General features: G+C 48.5%; 2 protein-coding genes across 2 annotated transcripts in view; both read left to right on the top strand.

Moving 5' to 3' along the window:
• ttc28 (tetratricopeptide repeat domain 28) overlaps positions 1 to 3,336 on the top strand; it is a 170,297-nt gene extending 166,961 nt beyond the window's left edge. Inside the window, exon 22 of the mRNA XM_042337666.1 lies at positions 1,585 to 3,336. Within this exon, the coding sequence (XP_042193600.1) occupies positions 1,585 to 3,122 (1,538 nt within the window). The 3' untranslated portion in view covers positions 3,123 to 3,336. The remainder of the gene's footprint in view (positions 1 to 1,584) is intronic.
• Positions 3,337 to 9,078: 5,742 nt separating this feature from the next.
• LOC103188031 (phosphatidylinositol transfer protein beta isoform) overlaps positions 9,079 to 19,439 on the top strand; it is a 47,629-nt gene continuing 37,268 nt past the window's right edge. The window contains exons 1-3 of the mRNA XM_042337765.1: positions 9,079 to 9,147; positions 11,492 to 11,522; positions 18,527 to 18,672. Coding sequence (XP_042193699.1) covers positions 9,128 to 9,147; positions 11,492 to 11,522; positions 18,527 to 18,672 — 197 coding nt within the window. The 5' untranslated portion in view covers positions 9,079 to 9,127. The remainder of the gene's footprint in view (positions 9,148 to 11,491; positions 11,523 to 18,526; positions 18,673 to 19,439) is intronic.

Below are 19,439 nucleotides of genomic sequence, written 5' to 3'. Positions count from 1 at the left end.
GACATGGTCAAGCCTCACACATGACAAAAGACTCCCGTGGAACTATACCCCAGCATGATTCAGGAGAGGAGGGGGAGCCTTAGCGTCAACTTTGTTACGCTGTGCCCTGCTGTTACATGAAATGCTCTTCTTATTCAGTTATCCTGACCTTTGGTGGCAAGGTTCACCGGGGCAGGCTTCAGCGAAAGATGTTGTCTTATTGGGAAGGGAAAACTTCAATCAGTGGTGTCCAAAAGCAAAAATATTTCCTTATTCAAAATTCAATCACATTCCTTTGAGTCTCACTCGACCTTTTTATGGAGATTGTTTAATCGAAAATGGATTGATTTTAATACAATTACGTTCGAAAGGATTCACAATAATAATGTCCGGACACTGGCTGGCACGGAAGGACGGCTGTTCAGTAATTTATAATGTATTGGAGATGTGATTACTGCAGTCAGAGCAGGGTATAGAGCTTTATATTTACAGAACCTGAACCATTCAGTGCTCCATTGCAATGAATCACCAGCACAAGAGCTTGTAGCTACAAGGGATCCTGTGTAATTAGATCGGACTGCATTGCGCATTCTGAATTGCACTGAACTATGTTCCTGGGGAAACCACCAAATCTACAATCATTTCTCTTGTCAAAGTCTTATTGCTGCGTGTGGGAGATGGGCTGGAGTAACTTGTACATTATGTTTAAATTTTTATTAGAATATAGCGTTGCATTTGATACAGAATGGGGAATCACACATCGCTGAGACATCTCAAAGCGTTTCCCAAGATTTACTCTAAACCACATTTACGGGCAAATTTGTGTATATATGTTTGCAACGGTATTTTCCCCTCTTCTGATTTACGACGATTTTCCATTACACTGGTTTGCTCACTCCGACCCCTGGCCTCTCTGCCGGTGTCGTTGGCTTGCATTTTGCAGCCCTGCCCGGGAGCATTCAGCACGGGGAAGGCTGTGGGCCAAAGGGAGATCCCCTTGTCCTTCATCACCTTCAGGCTTGAATTTCCTAATGTTTGTTCTCCCATTTGAACCCTGCGCACATCCCAGCTTATCCGGAACTCAGCAGCTGTGCGTCTGACTCCCACACAGCTCTGAGGCCATATCTGGCCAGCTGGCCGGTGTGTGTGTGTGTGTGTGTGTGTCGAGCAGAGGGAGTAGCCAGGTCGGTATTGTTGCAGGAGGCTGCAGAGCTAAGGGTGGGTGCGAGGCCGTGGAGGGACTTGAGTGCGTGGAGGAGGATGGTGAATTTGAGCTGAGGGGGATGGGAGCCAGTGGAGCCGGCTGATATTCCGGAGCTGAGGGAAACCAGAGCGATATAGGGTGAGAAGGACAGTTGAGGAACATTCTGAGGTGCTGACAGGAGCCAAGCAGGAGAGCCTCGCTCTTGTTAACATGGAGCTGTAGAAGGTTTTACAACTCATGCAATAGATGCTGTGGATACTGTGGAGACAGTGGGTGCTGTGTGGAATCAGTGGGGTGGGGGAGAGGCAGTGATGGAGGTGTGGGGTCAGTGGGAGGGTAGGGGGAGTGACAGTGTTAGTCTGTGGGTTCTCAATACTTAATGATGTTTTACTCTTTTCCAGACTCCACCGAACTGCCCAAACGGCTGAGCCTGGACAGCTCATCCTCTCTGGAGTCTCTCTCCTCCTCTCAGTCTGTTTCCAATCCTCTGGGGCAGCCTCACCCACCATTCTCCCCCACCTACGGGGACTCCATGGCCTCAGACGCCATTTCCGTCTACAGCCTGAGCTCCATCGCCTCCTCCATGAGCTTCGCCTCCAAGACGGAGCTGAGCGGCGAGGGTGGGCTCCCGCGAGCCCGGCAGGACTACGAGCGCTGTCGCACATTCCCACACAAGACCTCCACGTGTCAGAGCAGCAGGGAGGACGAGGAGGACGAGGGCTTCTCCATCATCAGCAGTGAGCCCCTCGGACTTCGCCCGGACCCCTTCGGCTCATCCCTGGCTGCCGACGAGACGGACAGGAGCGACGAGGCGACGAGGCCAGGCAGGGGCGGAGTTGGGGACAGACGGTCGGTCAGCGCTCCCAACTCCCCGGCCAAAATTACCCTGGTTCCCAGCCCCAACTCACCCTTCCAGAAGGTGGAGGGCAGGAACAAGGTGCTGGGCTCGGACACTGGGGAATCGGACCAGTCGAGCACGGAGACCGACAGCACCGTCAAGTCCCAGGAGGAGAAGGGGCCCAAGCTGGATCCCCAGGAGCTGGCTAAGAAGATCCTGGAAGAGACTCAGAGCCACTTGCTGGCAGTGGAGCGTCTTTACCAGGGGGGCGGCGAGGCTCAGCCAGGCTCCCCCGCTCAGACCCACTGCACCACCTTCAAGTCGTCAGACAGCAGCGCATTCAGGAGACCACAGCAGCTGCTGCCCGGCCAGAAAGCCCCCTCGCCCGGCAACACCAAGCCAAAGCCCCCCACACGCAGCTGCTCCCTCCAGCAAGTGGGCTCGGGCTGCAGCCCGACCCCTGGGCTCTCCGACACCAGCCAGACCTCGGCATCGTGCTCCCCGGTGCTGGATTCTCGCCAGTCCCCGGGTTCCTCGAGCGACCAGCCAGCCATCAGGCTCAAGTACCCCAGCTCCCCTTACAGCGCCCACATCTCTCGCTCGCCCAGCTCAGGCCAGCAGTCTCCAGCGGACAGCAACCCTTCTCCTGCCCTCTCCTACTCCTCCGCCGGCTCCGCCCGCTCCAGCCCGGCGGACACTCCAGATCTGAACCGATTGAAATTGACAGCCATCGACGAGAAGGTCAAAGCCGTTCACAACCTCAAGACCCTGTGGACCAGCCCTGGCCACGGCCCATTGCGAGGCCTCAAACCCAAACCGCCCCTGGTGCCTTCCAAAGGCGATGCCCTCAGTTACCTGAACCTTTCACCAGCCAGACGCGACAAGGGGGGGAAAGGGGATCGCTTTGAGCTGAAGGAGTTCCCCAAACTGCCGGGTTCGGACAAGAGGGTGCAGAACGGACGCGGCGATTGTAGCAAAGCAGCGGGGGTTCCCGAGACCCGGAGCCCCCCCCAGACTCAGCACCAGCCCCCCCGGCTGCCCTCGGGCAACGGTTACAAGTTCCTGTCTCCCAGAAAGTTTTTCCCCACCTCAAAGTGCTGAGGGTAGCGGCCACACCAACAGCCCCGTGGGAGGGAGAGAGAGAGAGAGAGAGAGAGAGAGCGCGTGGGCTCAGCACGCGGGGCCTGTTCTGCCCACGAGCGCGTCCTCTTTTGTAAACTCTCGGGCCGCCTGAACAACGCTGACCTTTTTTATACCGTTACACAACAAAACAACAACAAAACCGCACCGTGTGTGTGTGTGTAAAAAAAAAAACCCAACAGATCGTATTTTTATCAAAGCAGAAAAAAAAAACGGCATTTGGCCCTCCTTTCTTAAGTCAGTTCCCGGTTACCGTTTATGAACCTACTTGCGTCGTGTCGACACTGTCGGGTCAGTCAGTCAGTCAGTCTGTGGTGACGGCAGCTTTTGTTGCCAAGGTTTGTTTTAATCGCTAGGCTTGGCGGGTCTAGGTTAGACTTGAGCTTCGTGTTGAGAGGGGTGGGACGTCCGCCTGACGTGAAAGGCGCTACGCAAATGTCATTTGTTGTTGTTGTTCTCGTCGTCGCTCCCCGTCTGTGCGTCTGAGGCGAGCCCACACCTGTTCAGCGCGTTCTGCCTGCTTCACTCCCCTCAACATTGGGAAATCGTAGAATAAGTGGGGGGGGGGGCTTCACCATGCGCTCAAGGAGAGGGTCCATGCCCACTCACAGGGGGAGTGGACCCTGTGTGTACACAGAGCTGGGGTCCGTTGCGTATACACGGGGAAGGTCTGTTCGTGTACACAGGAGGATTGCTTCCAAGTGTAAAGTATTACTTTGCCGTTTTCCTTCGATTTTGAAGTAACAGAAATATTTGAGAGTCGGGCAGAGAAGCTCAGAGCCCACACTGCCTGCGCCTGTTCAAGGGCAGATCTTGTGCTGATTTGGTTTGACTGGCAGTGGGTTTCCAACTATCGCTTCCACATTGTGTCTTAACTGGGAACACCCTGCTGGACACCATAGCGCAGTCCCGACTTGCCTGCTCACCTGCACCTCAGCCCCACACACTGCTCAGTCCTTTTCACCTTCCCCACACACACCGTAGGTCGGTGTCCAGGACTATCTCTGTAAAGTGCTCCATGACGTATAAGATTATATAAACATCAGTTGTTGATGATTGAACGCTGGGCGGTGGTGCGTGTGTGTGACTGAAGCTTTGGTACTGCAACTGGGCAGGACAATGTGAAGTGGCTCCACGTCCTGTGACTCAGAAACATTTGGAAAGCTTGGCCGCCCTCCAGTCTTTTGCTTTTGACTACAAAATACAAAATACAAAAACAAAGTCACTAAACTCTGCAGTAAACTCCCTGTGAATGTGCTTTCGTCTCCTCCCAGCGTGAAAGGCGCTCTAACAATGGCAAGGATTAGGATATTATTCTTCCCCCTCCTTTCAGTATTTAGAAGCATATTCCCGGCCATTAATAATGACAGAGGACTACAAAATACAGGCACTACACTTTCCAGTAATTCATGTGAAGCCCTTTGAGAAGTCCTTCCGATGTGAAGGGGGTTATTTTGTGCATGTATTAATATTATTATTAATTCTCGACCTGTGGCATCAGGAGCAATTAAATTGCTCCTGGTTTCTGATCAATTGCGAAGTTCCCAATCGCCCAGTACAGACCAGTGAATTGTGCCCGACTCTTCCCGAGGATCTTGTTTGTCTTAGGAGAGGCCACTAAAGAAGAAATATCTGTGGTATGTTAACAGAGCACATAGCAGAAATGTGAGGTGTTGTTTTGTGCGTGTGTGGGTGTGTGTGTGTGTGTGTGTGTGTGTGTGTGTGTGTGAATCAAGAGAGAGGTGTGCGTGAGAGAGGTGAATGTGATGAAATGACTGACCAACTCAACTCCTGGGATGTCTCTGCTCTTTTCAGTGACAGGAAACTTTAAAACACACAGTACTACAATACTGGCGCATGACTGTTTAAGACAACAAACCGACTCATCATCCAGAACATGGCACAAGTCATTTTCCAGGGGAAGCCACTGAACTGAGCAGCGCATTTTCAGGGAACCCTGTGGTCATCTCTAATGGAACCATATACCAGAGTGGCTGCAAACAGCAATGTTGGGCAGCTCCCCTCTTCCCTCAACCAACCCGCCCGCCAATTCCCCCACACAGACCTCCTCCCCACCCCTCAGCCCTCCCCAGATCTTGGCAGCAATAGGGAGCCTGGGGAAATACCACTCAGTGACCATCTGTTGTTCACGATGTCTCCACATGTCATTGCTTCTAAAATGCGCTGGACTGCCAGCCTTTCAGACCCGGTGCCACAGCCATGCACTCCTGAGAGGTGACCTGATGTGCCCTTTCTGCTGCCTCTTCTGTGCATCACAACTCTCTCGCGTGGAACAACTGCAGCCCTTGCAGTTTTGTGTGTTCGAACTTGCAAGCTGAATGTGTTGAGACAGGCTGACGGTTGCAGTTACTCTCCCTGGCCCACAACATACACAGTCAGTTCACTTCACAGTGTAGTCTGCGAAGCGCTTTTAAGACATCTCGAAGACGTGATAAGGCGCTGTATCATAATGCAAGGATTATTATTATTATTATTAAGGCCGCTGCTGTCTTGCAGTGTGAAACTCGGATACTGACCGTGATGGAAGCTCTCTTAATGTGGAACGGTGTCACATTGCTGAGGGGACACCAGGCAGAGTCCTCAAGACCTGGTTTAAGCACTGGGTTCAGCGCTAGGCCAGCGAGGTTATAACAGCCAAACACTTACAGAAAGAAACGGAGGAGAATTAATTAACTAAAGAATCCCAACCCCCGTTGAAATTTGAGGTGATGAGATTTTTTTTTTACAGCTAATTCACAAGTGGAATGTTTGGCAATGTCCCTGCTTCCCTTGGAGCTACTCTGTACATAATTACAAAAGCTGTAAACTTGTAAATATCCGATTGTGTTAAACCCATTCTAAGGTTTATTTATATGTACATATCTCAGTATTTTTTTTTACAGTGTTCTGCATTTTAATGTGTACCTTTGATTTGCTTCACCACTGACAGACTGCCTAGGAATTAGGAAAAAAAAAAGGTGGGGACAAGACACTTTATGCAAGATGACTGGTTTCTGCGCTATCTCGGCTGCAGAGCTGCCCTGGCACAGGGCCCATCCTTATAATGCAGTAACACGATCAATTATAATATGCAATTAAAAATGTTACAGAAATAGAATTTGGAATACAGAATTATTACTAAATAAACACGTTGAAACTGGATGCTTGAGGATGTGTTTGGTGATTGTAACCGTATCAAAAAGCCCCGTGGGAGGTCGAACGCCTGGGGCGTTTGCTCTGGTTCCACTCTGGGCGCATGTTTCCGAGCGTGCGATGTGTTTGCTTTATGCGCTGCCACTCATACCTTCCCTCGTGCCAGGGAATGTTCTCCCACCAATATTCTACCCCCTTCATTCATCAATGTTGGCCCGATCGCAGGCGGATTCGTAGATCCACTCTGTTTCTAAAGACGCCTCCAACAAAGTTTCCTCTTTTGTGTCAAATATTTGTTTTCCTCGATTTTGTTTTCTTTCCAAATCTGAAATAGATTTTGTTTTCTTTCTGCCCCACCCCATCCTCTGGGACGTCATTCCAGAGCCTTCTCCGCCTCGCTTCCAGAGTCCTTGCCCCCTTTCAAATTTCGTTTCAAGACCTTCCTTTTCAACCATGCCTTTGGTCATCTTTCCTTCTACCCCTCCCCCTTGCCCTCCGCCTCTCTCTGATCCCAACCCACAGCTCGGGTGCAAACCCCTCATTGTCCCGAAGCCTTGGGACATCCTCCCGACATGAAAGTTACTAGATAAATGCAATTTGTGGTTGTTCCTCCAAACAATTCTGAACTTTATAAGACTTCCAACAGAGTTTTTCCAACAACTCCCTCACACCCTTTTTACTGAAGACAAGAAATGGTTTGAGGTGATCCCTCTCACATTCTTCCTCGCTCTTTTATTTGTTGCTATCATTTCTTGCTCCATAATTATTCCTCTATTGTTTCTTCAGATGGATGTTAAAGGCCCCACGTCACTATTTGAAAAGAGAAAGGAATTATTCCTGGTGTCTCCAGATTATTGAATAATTTGCTTCATGGCTGTCACAAAGGCTGCCATGTTCACCAACAAAAATAGTCACTACATTTTACGATAAATACACGCAAAGCACTTTGAGACATTTCAAAGTGATATATGGTGGTGTAACATACAAGTTTATTCCAGTTTATCCCTGTGCTTGTAGAATCATAGAATTATATAGGACAGAAGGAGGCCATTCGGCCCATTATGTCTGCCGGCTCTTTGAAAAGAGTGTCCAAATCAATCCCACTCCCCCGCCCTCTCCCGATAACCCTGCAAACTTGTCCTCCCCAATCATCTGATGCAATACACACGGATAATTTGGAATTATCCACACACACAACAATCACTGTTCTCTTTACACTTTATCCGAATATTTATGCATGTGATCTAATTCCTTTGGTTTTATTGAATCATGTGTTGCTCTTCGGTGAGTCGATTGTGGTTCCAGCCAAACTCAACAGGATAATTGCCGATGTTTCGCACATTAAATAGATTCGATAACGTTATTAATAATGTGTCGCACGTTAGATAATCTTTTGTCCCCGCGTGAACTTCTTGGAAGGTTTTAGTGGCCATAGTTTCTGAGCAATTACAGAATCGCGGATATAATAAAGGCCACGAGTGTCGTAAGAAAAGATCACCTCATAGACATCGTGTCTACGTGCCTTTGGTTGCCATACTGCAGTCTGTTGTGACTTGCTCCAGGCTTGTAAGGGATTTGCTCATGTTTGTTGTGGATGGGTTGGGGTGCGTGTCTGCACTGGGATACAAGATGATGGGGTGGGGATGGGTTATGGCGGTTGGGGGTGGGCTGTGTGGAATAGGAAGTGGGTTATGGGGGGGGATCTGTGTGGGATGGGTTATGGGAGGCAGCTATGTGGAGTGCAAGGTGGGTTATGGAGGGAGGGGGGGCTGTGTGGGGCAGGAGTGGGGGGTGGTCTATGGTGGGGGCTGTTTGAGATTGGGGGGTAGGCTGTGGGGTGGGTTATGGGTGGGGGGGCTGTGTGGGGTTGATTATGGGGTGCTGGGGGGGGTGGAGTCCTGTAGCTCAGTGGTTAGAGCACTCGCTTTGCAAGTGAGAGACCTGAGTTCAATTCCAGGCAGAGGACGAAACCTTGGGCAAGTTTCCTTACTCCACACAGAGCCTAATAATAATCCCTCCAAAACCAAAAACAATAATAAATTGGTCATTTTCAATCTACGACTGTTTGTGGGACATTGCTGTGCGCAATTGGCTGCCGCGTTCGCCCACAAATATACAGTCAATTCACTTTACAGTGTGTTCTGTGAAGCGCTTTGGGACGTCCTCCCGACGTGAAAAGCGCTATATCAAATGCAAGGATTATTATTATTATTATTATGGGGTGCTGGGGGCTATGGGGTGCTGGGGGGTATGGGGTGCTGGGGGGGTTATGGGGTGCTGGGGGGGGTTATCGGGTGCTGGGGGTGGTATGGGGTGCTGGACTGGTATGGGCTGCTGGGGGGGTGATGGGGTGCTGGGGGGGTATGGGGTGCTTGGGGGGTGCTGGGAGGATATGGGGTGCTTGGGGGGTGCGGGGGGGTGCTGGGGGTTATTGGGTGCTGGGGGGGTGGGGGGGTGCTGGGGGGGTATGGGGTGCTGGGGGGGTTGGGGGTATGGGGTGCTGGGGGGAGTTGGGGGGTATGGGGTGCTGGGGGTATGGGGTGCTGGGGGGAGTTGGGGGGTATGGGGTGCTGGGGGGAGTTGGGGGGGTATGGGGTGCTGGGGGGGTTGGGGTATGGGGTGCTGGGGGGGGGTATGGGGGAGACCCTGGGGTTGGGGGTTCCCCTCTTGTTGCTGATCATGTAACAAGTTAGTAGCCAATCTGACAGCTGGTGGGCGGGGCCTCACCTCTCATCAGCCTATCAGGGGGTTTAGAGGCGGGGCCTGTGCTACATGGGGGGGGACACGGCATCGCCGCAGGGAATGCGGGAGCGATGTCTGTGATCAAAGAATTGTGAGTATCACAGAGAGAGAGTGAGAGGGAGAGAGAGAGAGAGAGTGTGAGTGTGTGAGAGGGAGAGAGAGTGTGTGAGAGGGAGAGGGAGTGTGTGAGAGGGAGTGTGTGTGAGAGAGAGAGTGTGTGTGAGAGAGAGTGAGTGTGTGTGAGTGTGAGTGTGAGCAGTGAGTGTCAGAGGCAAAGAGAGACAGGGAATGTCAGTGGTTGTAGTGTGAGTGTGAGAGAGTGAGTGTGTGAGAGAGTGAGTGTGTGTGTGAGAGAGAGTGTGTGAGAGAGAGTGAGTGTGTGTGAGTGTGAGTGTGAGCAGTGAGTGTCAGAGGCAAAGAGAGACAGGGAATGTCAGTGGTTGTAGTGTGAGTGTGAGAGAGTGAGTGTGTGAGAGAGTGAGAGTGTGTGAGAGAGAGAGTGAGTGGGTGTGAGAGAGTGAGTGTGTGAGAGAGTGAGTGTGTGTGTGTGCAAAGAGTTCTGTGAGTGAGAGATTCTCAGAGTCTGAGACAGGGAGAGGCAGAGTAACTTGTGAATAGTGTCAAACAGTGAGTGAGTGAGTGAGTGAGTGTGAATGAGGGTGAGTCAGAGAGTGAGTGAGTGAGTGAATGTGAGTGAGGGTGTGTCAGAGTGTGAGCAAGTGAGTGAGTGAGTGAGTGAAGCCAGGGTCCGTCTGTCAGAGGGTCAGTGGGTTGTCTGTCTGACACATGTAGAAACCCATCAATGTGCTTAAGAAATATCCAAACCAAATTTGCGTTCCATTACATCTCACTTTTCACGTAGAAAATCCTGTGTATTGGATTGTAATGGCACTGCCTCCCCGGAGGGTAGTATGAGGCCCAGGTTGGCAAGTGCCAAGGTTTGGGGAATGCCAGGCTGCGTGTTGGGGTACTGCTGGAATTTAACCCGATAAAACTATAATCTGTCTTCGAAAAGTACTGTCTGGCAAGCGTTCCTGCCGAATGTCCAGCGAGGACCACCCGACCTGTTGGGCTTGCAGGGTTAACAGGAGCGGAGTGGGATGATTCCCTGCCCTCCGTGAGTGGTTTGCCCTTCTAAGCTCTATGGGTGAGCGAGGCAGCCGTGCTGGCATCAGCAGTGCCCTGGAGAACTGCAGACCAGGAACCAGACCACTGAGACCACCACAGAGAGTTGACTTGATTCTGACATTCTGGTTCCAAGCGTATTATCACCTTGGATCCAATTCAGCTTCGAGGAGATGCCTGCTGGGTGGGTGAATGAATGAGTGAGCGAGTGAGATTTCATCAGAAGGCGGGTGGGTGGGTGATTGAGTGAGTGAGTGAGTCTCTCTGTTAGTGAGTGAGTCTCTCTCTGTGAGTGAGTGAATCTCTTTCTGTCAGCTGGGGATGATCCCCAGTGTTAGAGGAATGAGCTATGAGCAATGATTAGACAAGCTATGGGGCTCTTCAGTTTTGAGAGAAGATGACTCAGAGGGGACCTCATCGAGGTATATAACATTTTAAAAGGGATTGAAAAAGTAAACCCAGTTCAACATGTTGAATGGATGCACCAAGACAATAGAGCAAGAGGATATATCCTTAGAGTTGTCACGGGCAATTTCAGGACAGATACCAGGAAGTTTTTCTTTGCTCAGAGGGTCAATTGGGACAAACAGCTTACCAGGAAGGGTGGTAGAGGCCAGGCCACTGAACTCATTTGAAAAGTAGCTTGATGCTGCGTGTGTGGGGGTGGAGGTTTCTGGAACAGTTACATTGGACGTTGTTCAAGGGGCTTCTTCATTTAAAAAGCAATCTTGTGACCTAGTTATATAGTTGAGAAAAAGAAGAGAACTGAGGAGAGAGCCCCGAGGACCCAATACAAGACAAAATTACGTTTGATTAGCGCCTTTCACATCGGGAGGACGTCCCAATGTGGGGGCAGAAGGGAAAGTTGCTGGAGGAGACATGGTGAAGCTGCGATAAATGGGAGTGAAACTTGGGAAGTGCAGAATGATGAAGCTTTGCCAAAGAGGAGAGACTAACGAGATGGACGGAGTGGTCAAAAGTGACAGAGAGAGAGAGAGAGATTGACGAGGAAAAGCAAGCGCAGGAAGCCCTGGTCACGCACAGGGAATACTGTTACTAACTTTGACCAGGGAAGCCAGTTTGGTGTGTCTGACTGCGTGCCTGTGTCTTGCATTTCTTTATAAAGGTGTGAAGTCTCCAGTGTACTGTTGGGTTGTCTGCGTAAGGGCTATTTCTGGGCGTTCCCGGTTTGTGTTGGTAATTGTGAGCAACTGTTTTAACAGTAACTCTGCCTGTTTTACCTGCTTTTGCTCGTTAGTGAAATTTGAGCTTTTATGCTAAGTTGTTCTTTCCTTTTCTTCCTCTCAAAGTCGTGTGGTGCTGCCCTGCTCAGTGGAGGAGGTATGTCATTTTACAGTTTATTATGTGGGTGTGCTTGTGTATTAGACTGCGGTCGGGTGGGCGTGTGTGCAGATTCCAGCGATTTTGATTAAAAAAAAAGATCTTGCGTCCACTCAAGGGGTCTGCACCGGTGTAGAACCGACACAGGGAAGGAAGAAAGCCAGTCTGGGACTAGTTTGCCTGCTGTTGTTTAACAGAGAGTGTGTTGAACAGAGCGCGTGTGGCGCAGTGGCATCCCAGAGAACATGAATCTCTTGCTTGCTGCCTTGATTACCCTCTGAGGCTCTTGAAATCTCTTGGACTCGGCTATGCAGCGGTTTAGCCGGTTGTGTGTGCAGCTGACACGGTAATCTGTGATTGTCTGCGGGGCAGATGGAATTTAACTGAGCCAGTGATTATTTTGAACTACCCTGTCTCAGGGGAAAGATGTGCTTTTTCCAAGACATTGGCACAACAAGGGTAGGCTCACTATTCAGGAACATTAAAATAAAACGAACTGTGTTACAGCGGCCAACATTGAGCAGGAAAACACCAGTATGTTCCTCCTGAGCAGACGAAGTGCCATTACTATTAACGACATATTCAGTACCCGTGAAGAGGTACATCCCAACATCTGCCTGCTCAGGTGGACGTTAAAGATTCCATGGCACAATCCCATGGCACAAGAGAGAAGGGAATTTCTCCCAGTGTCCTGGTCAATAATCCCACAAATAAAATCGGTCACTCACTCCGTGACTGTTGGTGGGACGTTGCTGCGCACAACGAGCTGCCACATTCCTCCCACAACGTACACAGTCGATCCACTTTACAGCATACTCATAACAAGAATAATAATGATCCTTGCATTTGACACAACGCCCGATCACAGCGTCGAGACGTCTCAAAGCGCTTCACAGAACATACTGTTAAGTGAATTGACTGCACATCTTGCGGGCGAAACGCGGCAGCCAATTGCGCACAGCAGCGTCCCCGCGAACAGTCGTGGATTGAGTCACCAAATTTTAATTATTAATTATTTTTAAATCCTGTGAAGCACTTTTCTTTTTATTCCTAGATTTTTTAACTGAAACTTGGGACTTTCCCACCTCCTCTTCCTCCTCCCTTTAATGTTAACTTCAACAAAAAAAAATCGATAACCTGCACCATGTTCTTGCCAATCCCTCCCTTGGCAGGAACAGTCCATCTGCATGAATAAATTGCGAACATTATTGCGGTTCGGGCATTTCTTGGGAGCATTTTAGTGCAGTCTTTCCAGAGCGCTACGTTGTCGGAGACTCTGGCCAATGGATTGCTGTCCATCCACTGTTTAGAAGAGTAGTTGTTCTCTGACATTCTTTATTTTTAAGACAATTCTATTTTGTTTAACGCTTAATGCGGAATGAGGTCTTAGTTTGCTGCTGAAGCAGGTCAATCCATTCGCTACAAAGTACAGTCACTACACCCTACAGTAAAATCCCGTGAAGCACTTTGAGACATCCTCCTTGACAATATTAACAATCTATTGGTTGAAGATGGTGAAGGGGGGGTGGGGGGAGAAAAGAGAGTTATTCAAACCCTGTTTTAAAATATCCCCAATAGAGAAGGCTTTTGGATATCTTGGGAACTGCATTAGATATAGTTATAATAATCCTTGCATTTGATACAGCGCCTTATCATGTCTTCAAGACGTCTCAAAGTGCTTCACAGAATATACCGTACAGTGAATTGACTGTATATTTTGTGGGCGGCAGCCAATTGCGCACAGTAACGTCCGCACAAACAGTCGTGGATTGCGTGACCAAATTATTATTATTTTAGTTCCATTTCACAAATGACTTCTAAGAATTTGTGCCTTTCATATAGAACCTATTATTCACGGTGTTTCAGTTTTATTGCTATAATTCAAAACGCCACCTTTGTGTTTTGGTCTCTAAAGTGCGGTATTTGAGGACTGTGTAGAGTCAACGTGTAGTGTGCGGGATTACCAGGCTGCAGCGATATTGCTGGAGATGTAAGGGATTATAATTGCTCTGTATTTTGATCCTCTGGCGTTCTCTTTGGAATAATTACCGAAGAAAATAATAGCAGTTTGCAAAGATTAATGGACCCCGACCTGATGCTTACTTAGTAATTGTAGAACTCGGCGACAAAACAGCAAGTGTGCGAAGGTGAATCCTGGAAGTAAGTTCCAAATTTATGTTTCCTGTTTGCTACAGCTGGAATCTGCTGACGAGAAAGCGGGCACAGTGGGAATCTGGTAACAAAAAGCCGATGCGCGGGCCATTCAGCGCAGAAATCACCCCCCTGTGATTCCTTCAAAAAAAAAACTAAAAATAATTCAGTCACTTCAATCCCCGACTGTTTGTGGTTTTGCTATCTGTGCAATAATTGTCTGCCGCGTTTTGCCCACAAAATATACAGTCAATTCGCTTTACGGTATATTCTGTGAAGCGCTTTGAGACGTCTCGAAGACGTGATGAGGCGCAGTATCAAATGCCAGGATTATTATTTGTAGTTGTTTGCCATTAAACTAACTAATTTCCAGGAGGGAGCGCGGAATTAAACGGTCGTTCTATCCCTGTGACTCATGCGTATTCTTGGCTGTGTTTTATTCCCGCACCATGTGGTCCTTCTTAAAGGCTCACATGATATCAATGAAAAGTGCTGTTGTTTTGAACTGCACAAATGTTGCAGTCCAGCCCTGCATGATCTGGGACAAGATTATTGTTAAAAGATTATCACGTACAGTGCCAGACGATCCGGGGAAAGCGATTACGGGATTAGAGCTGGCGGTTTGAAGGATGTTAACAAATAGGATAAAGGTTTGTTCAGCCCCTTACGTGAGCCGGTATCCAACTCCACAATACTGTACGGGGAGGGAAGAGAGAGTCGAACAACACTAACACCCACATTGTGATTCCCACACATGACACACTGACATTTTGGGCCTAAGCAAGATCGAGGCAATCATGATAATAACAATAATAATTAACCGCCGTGAAACGAATGTCCAACTTGATTTGGGGGATTGTTGGCCAGGACACTGGGCGAAACTCCCTTCTCTTTTTCGAATAGTGCCATGAGATCTTTGGCGTCCAAATGACCAGGCAGAGGGGGCTCCGGCTTAACCTCTCATCTGAAGGCCGGCACATCCCAATATGCAGTGGATCTTGAACCCAAAGCTTTCTGAGGTGAGAGCTACCGACTGTGTCAATCCGACACCGATATACCCCGAGATCCAGTGCTGTGTTTGCTTTCCCAAACGTGAAAAACAAAACACGACTCTCACCGGACGAGCTTGGAATATCTGTGTATGAATTTGGTTCTAATGAGGTATCACAGCATCTGTTCTTGCTTGACGCACAAATGCAAGGCGCTTTATTAGGAGTTGCTGGAAACTGATCACAAATCATGCCTCTCTTCCCTTGCCAGGAATGATGAGTTCAATTATAGAGGCCCCTTCGGAGACCGACTAACTCAGCGCAGACCAGTGACTGACTGTGTGACGACTCTCAGGACGTTTGGAATAGCAAAGTAGACGACAGAAGTTCTGGACGCTGTAGAGAAGAGACCGGCTTGTCTGACTGACATTATTTCTGTAATCTGTGGAGTTGTTTCCTTAGTTAAGCTGACCCACACCCCCCTGCCCCCCCCCCCCCCCCATCCCCAGCTGCTAGCTCTGTACGTGCTGCTGTGGTTCAGATTGCTCTTTTTCTTGGAAGGATAAGTAAAGTCTGGACTCCCAAAAGTTCTCCCTCTAGGAATGGAGGAAACATCCCCATAAAACCGTTCCCCTACCCCAAAAGGTTGTGGGTTTGAGTCCCACGTCAGGGTTTTGAGCTCATAGTTTAGGCTACATATTCTAATAATAATAATAATAATAAATTGGTGACTTTAATCCACAGCTGTTTGTGGGGACGCTGCTGTGTGCAATTGGCTGCCGCGTTTCACCCACGAAGTATACAGTCAATTCGCTTTACAGTATATTCTGTGAAGCGCTTTGAGACGTCTCGAAGACGTAATAAGGCGCTGTATCAAATGCAAGGATTATTATTATTATTGTTGTATTATTACCACTCCAGTGCAGTACTGGGGAGTGGTATTGTCAGAGGTGCCATACTTTAGATTAGACATTAGACAAATCAAGGCCTGATCTGCCAATTCAGGTGGACATTAAAGATCCCATTGGCGCTTTTCGAGAAGAGAAGAGAAGGGAGTTTTTCCAGGTGTGGAGGCCAACTATTATCCTAATTAATTTTTTTTTAAAAGACTGATTATTCATTTCCTTGCTGTTTCTGGTTCATTGATGCGGGCAAATTCAGATTCGCCTAAAGTATTCAGTCTCTACGCATATACATGCAAGTCTCTGCCCTCTACAGAAAAATTCTGGAGCACTTTACAACTTTCTCGACATAAGGCAGTGTGTCAAATGAGAGAATTCTCATCAAGTGGCTGCTTTGACAGGCCTGAGAGCCTAGTCTGGTGTTGCCAAGATTCAACATGACTGCGTAGGGCATGGTGGTAGTAATAATAATAATAATAATAATAATAATCCTTGCATCTGATACAGCGCCTTATCACGTCTTCAAGACGTCTCAAAGCGCTTCACGGGATATGCCGTAAAGTGAATTGACTGTGAAGTTTGTGGGCAAAACACGGCAGCCAAATAATAATAATAATAATAATAATCCTTGCATTTGATATAGCGCTTTTCACGTCGGGAGGACGTCCCAAAGCGCTTCACAGAACACACTGTAAAGTGAATTGACTGTATATTTGTGGGCGAACGCGGCAGCCAATTGCGCACAGCAATGTCCCACAAACAGTCGTAGATTGAAAATGACCAATTTATTATTGTTTTTGGTTTTGGAGGGATTATTATTAGGCGTGTGGAGTAAGAAATGCTTTCTGATCAGCTCCTGGCCTATTATAAAGAAGCCGACTTTCTCCCACACCCATTAAACTCAATCACGCTGCTCTTGTTCTTCCCTGCACTGGATCTGTCAGTTCCTGCGGCGAGGCAAGCCCCAGAGAGAGAGGCTTCAAACACAATAATGCCTTGATTGTTAAAACCAAACCATGCATTCTGAACCTCAGTGCACCCCTGTTGTGCAGATATTCTGATCAAGGATGCTTTCTGCCATTCTCAGCCAATATCTTCAGAATTTCTTTGCGGCAATTATCTGTTATTGCTCATCCTGTCAATCCTCTCGTTGCTTTTCTTTCCTCCCTCCCCCCGCACCCCGTCCCGACTGCACATTTGACCAACAACCTGTTGCCAGTGATTGTCGAGGAAAGGCTCCCAGGACTCCGCCGGCTCCACTCTGCACCTTTCCCAGGAACCAGGTCGTGATCTGATGTAGTTATAGTGCCTGATGCAAACTGTTGTTGTCTGGGGAGCAAAAGTGCAGTGTGAAGAAATCAACGGGGGTGTGAAGGAGCACAAGAGATTGGTTGGAGGGGCTGTTGCACTTATCTCAATAGGAACCTGCAGTGGTTATGTCTTGTCTACGCATTTAGCTGGAATACCAAGGAGCAGACTCTGCAAATATTTTAGTGGACCTTTCTCTCCGAACTGCACAAGCACTAATTATATCATCGCTGCCGTTGAATCACATGCAACAGGATATTGTTGCACAAGCTTATGGTTGCGCAAGCTAAGCAAGGGGGAAATGGAATGAGATTGCTGGCTGTGGAGGGAACAAAGTCCCATTGTTGGACAGCAAAATAAATTGATGACATTTAGTCGAGCTTAACTGGTTGGTGCCCTACTTCTCTGAAACAGTTGTCTTTTGTCTTGACATCAGACTGTGTTATTGTTTAGCAGTTACTGTTACACATGCTGAATTTGTTACAGCTGATTTGTGTGACATGCCAGAACCCTGGTTCAGGCAAGATCACGTTGCTTTACGTCGGAGATTCTACACTCTGGGGCGGGGATCGTTTCCGAAGCATATTTCGCAACCTGACGATTCTCCAAGGGGAGGGCCGTCGAACTGCGAGACGCGACGGTTTAGATCACATTTACACGGGATGGAAATTTTGAGACTGGCGGTCCGGTGAGCTGCCAGGAGATGGTTGTGTTATGAGATGAGGCCGAGGTCCTGTTTGCCTGCTCGGGTGGACGGACGTAAAAGATCCCACAGCGCCAGTCGAACTGGAAAGAGAAACGTTTATAGCGGTGCCCTCCAATAATGCAGCTCTCCCCGGCACAGTATTGGAGTGTCAGTCTTTGTGGTATAGAAATTGAACCGTTCCGCACAGACCTCGGGGATATTTAGTCCGTTGTGCTTTTGCCGCTGCTGCCTATTTCTCGTTCATCCCATTTCCCGGCTCTCTCCCTATTACCAGCGTGGACTGTTCGGGCCAAGTGACCTGATTTACAGCTATATTACTCTTTGTAACTCTACCCTGCGCGAGGAGCGTATTATATGAATGCAAGTTGCTGTTGTTGTAACTCTAGACCAGATCCATCCTTCCCTCCCTTTGTCCAAGGTGCATCTCGAGACCTATCTCTTGGGTCCACACTTTCGGTCATCAACCCCTCACTTACCCCCCTTGGCTCCCACGCCCCCAGCTCAGATGACGAGCCAGTATTGTTAATAATAATAATAATAATAATAATCCTTGCATTTGATATAGCGCTTTTCACGTCGGGAGGACGTCCCAAAGCGCTTCACAGAATACACTGTAAAGTGAATTGACTGTATATTTGTGGGCGAACGCGGCAGCCAATTGCGCACAGCAATGTCCCACAAACAGTCGTAGATTGAAAATGACCAATTTATTATTGTTTTGGGTTTTTGGAGGGATTATTATTAGGCTCTGTGTGGAGTAAGGAAACTTGCCCAAGGTTTCGCCCTGCCTGGAAGGTTAAGCACCTTGGATGTCCTCCCGACGTGAAAGATCCTATATAAATGTACGTCTGTGTTGTATGGCGCTGGCGGCTCTGGGCTGGGTGCTCCGATTTGTGTTGGAAAGTGGAAATGCTGTATCCTATGTGTGATTTCACTCTTCTTTTCCAGTATCATGTGGGCCAGCTATATTCTGTTGCAGAAGCCAGCAAGAATGAGACCGGCGGAGGTGAAGGAATTGAAGTGTTAAGAAACGAACCCTATGAGGAAAATGGGGAGAAGGGGCAATACACCCACAAAATCTACCACCTACAAAGGTACGTCGTTTCACAACTCACAATTCTCTCTGTGCTGCTGTGATGTTATGGCATTTTTAATCATAAAAACGATTTTAAAAAAAAAGAAAAGGTCTTCAAGCGGCCTGTGATGTCCTCCGGATGTGAAAGGCGCTGGGCAAACGTCATGGGTTATTTATTTGTTGTTTGGAGTGGGGGGGTTGGTGGCCTGGATGATTCTAGGACCAGTTAAGAGATATTCATCGTGGGAGCGAGATGAGGAAAGTCTCTATTCTTCTCAGGCTTTTATTGGAGGTGAGGTGTAGCCTTGCAATCTTAAGTACAGCACGTGCGAGAAGAGACAAGGTTGTAATACAACAACAACTTGCACTTATATAGCGCCCGCCATGCAGGGTAGCGTCTCAGGTTGCAGAGCAATGCTCTCTCTACACGGTGAGTAAGACTTCCAGGCCAACGGATTCAATGTTAAGCTTAAGTTTAAATTCTCAGCGTTAAATGCTGGGTCACAGAACCTCTGTACTCCGTACACCGTGACCATATACATTTCTGGAGTTGCGGTTACTCAGGGCATTGTAATACTACACTTATCCTGGATTCACTTGATTTCCCCATTGGGAGATATCAAGTTTACCCCTCCAGGAAGTTTTACGTGTACGTACTTCTCTCCCTCAGGAAGTGAGCTGCGATATAAAGCCCACATAGCCCATTAGGGCCAGAGAATGCGATGTTCTGTTTTTTGTTTCACGTTTTCTCTCTTGGAAATCTATTGCTGTTCAAGAGGGAATGTT

Source organism: Callorhinchus milii, unplaced genomic scaffold (genome assembly GCF_018977255.1).
Source record: "Callorhinchus milii isolate IMCB2004 unplaced genomic scaffold, IMCB_Cmil_1.0 Scaffold8, whole genome shotgun sequence".
Lineage (NCBI taxonomy): Eukaryota > Metazoa > Chordata > Chondrichthyes > Chimaeriformes > Callorhinchidae > Callorhinchus > Callorhinchus milii.
This window is presented reverse-complemented; position numbering and strand designations above follow the sequence as displayed.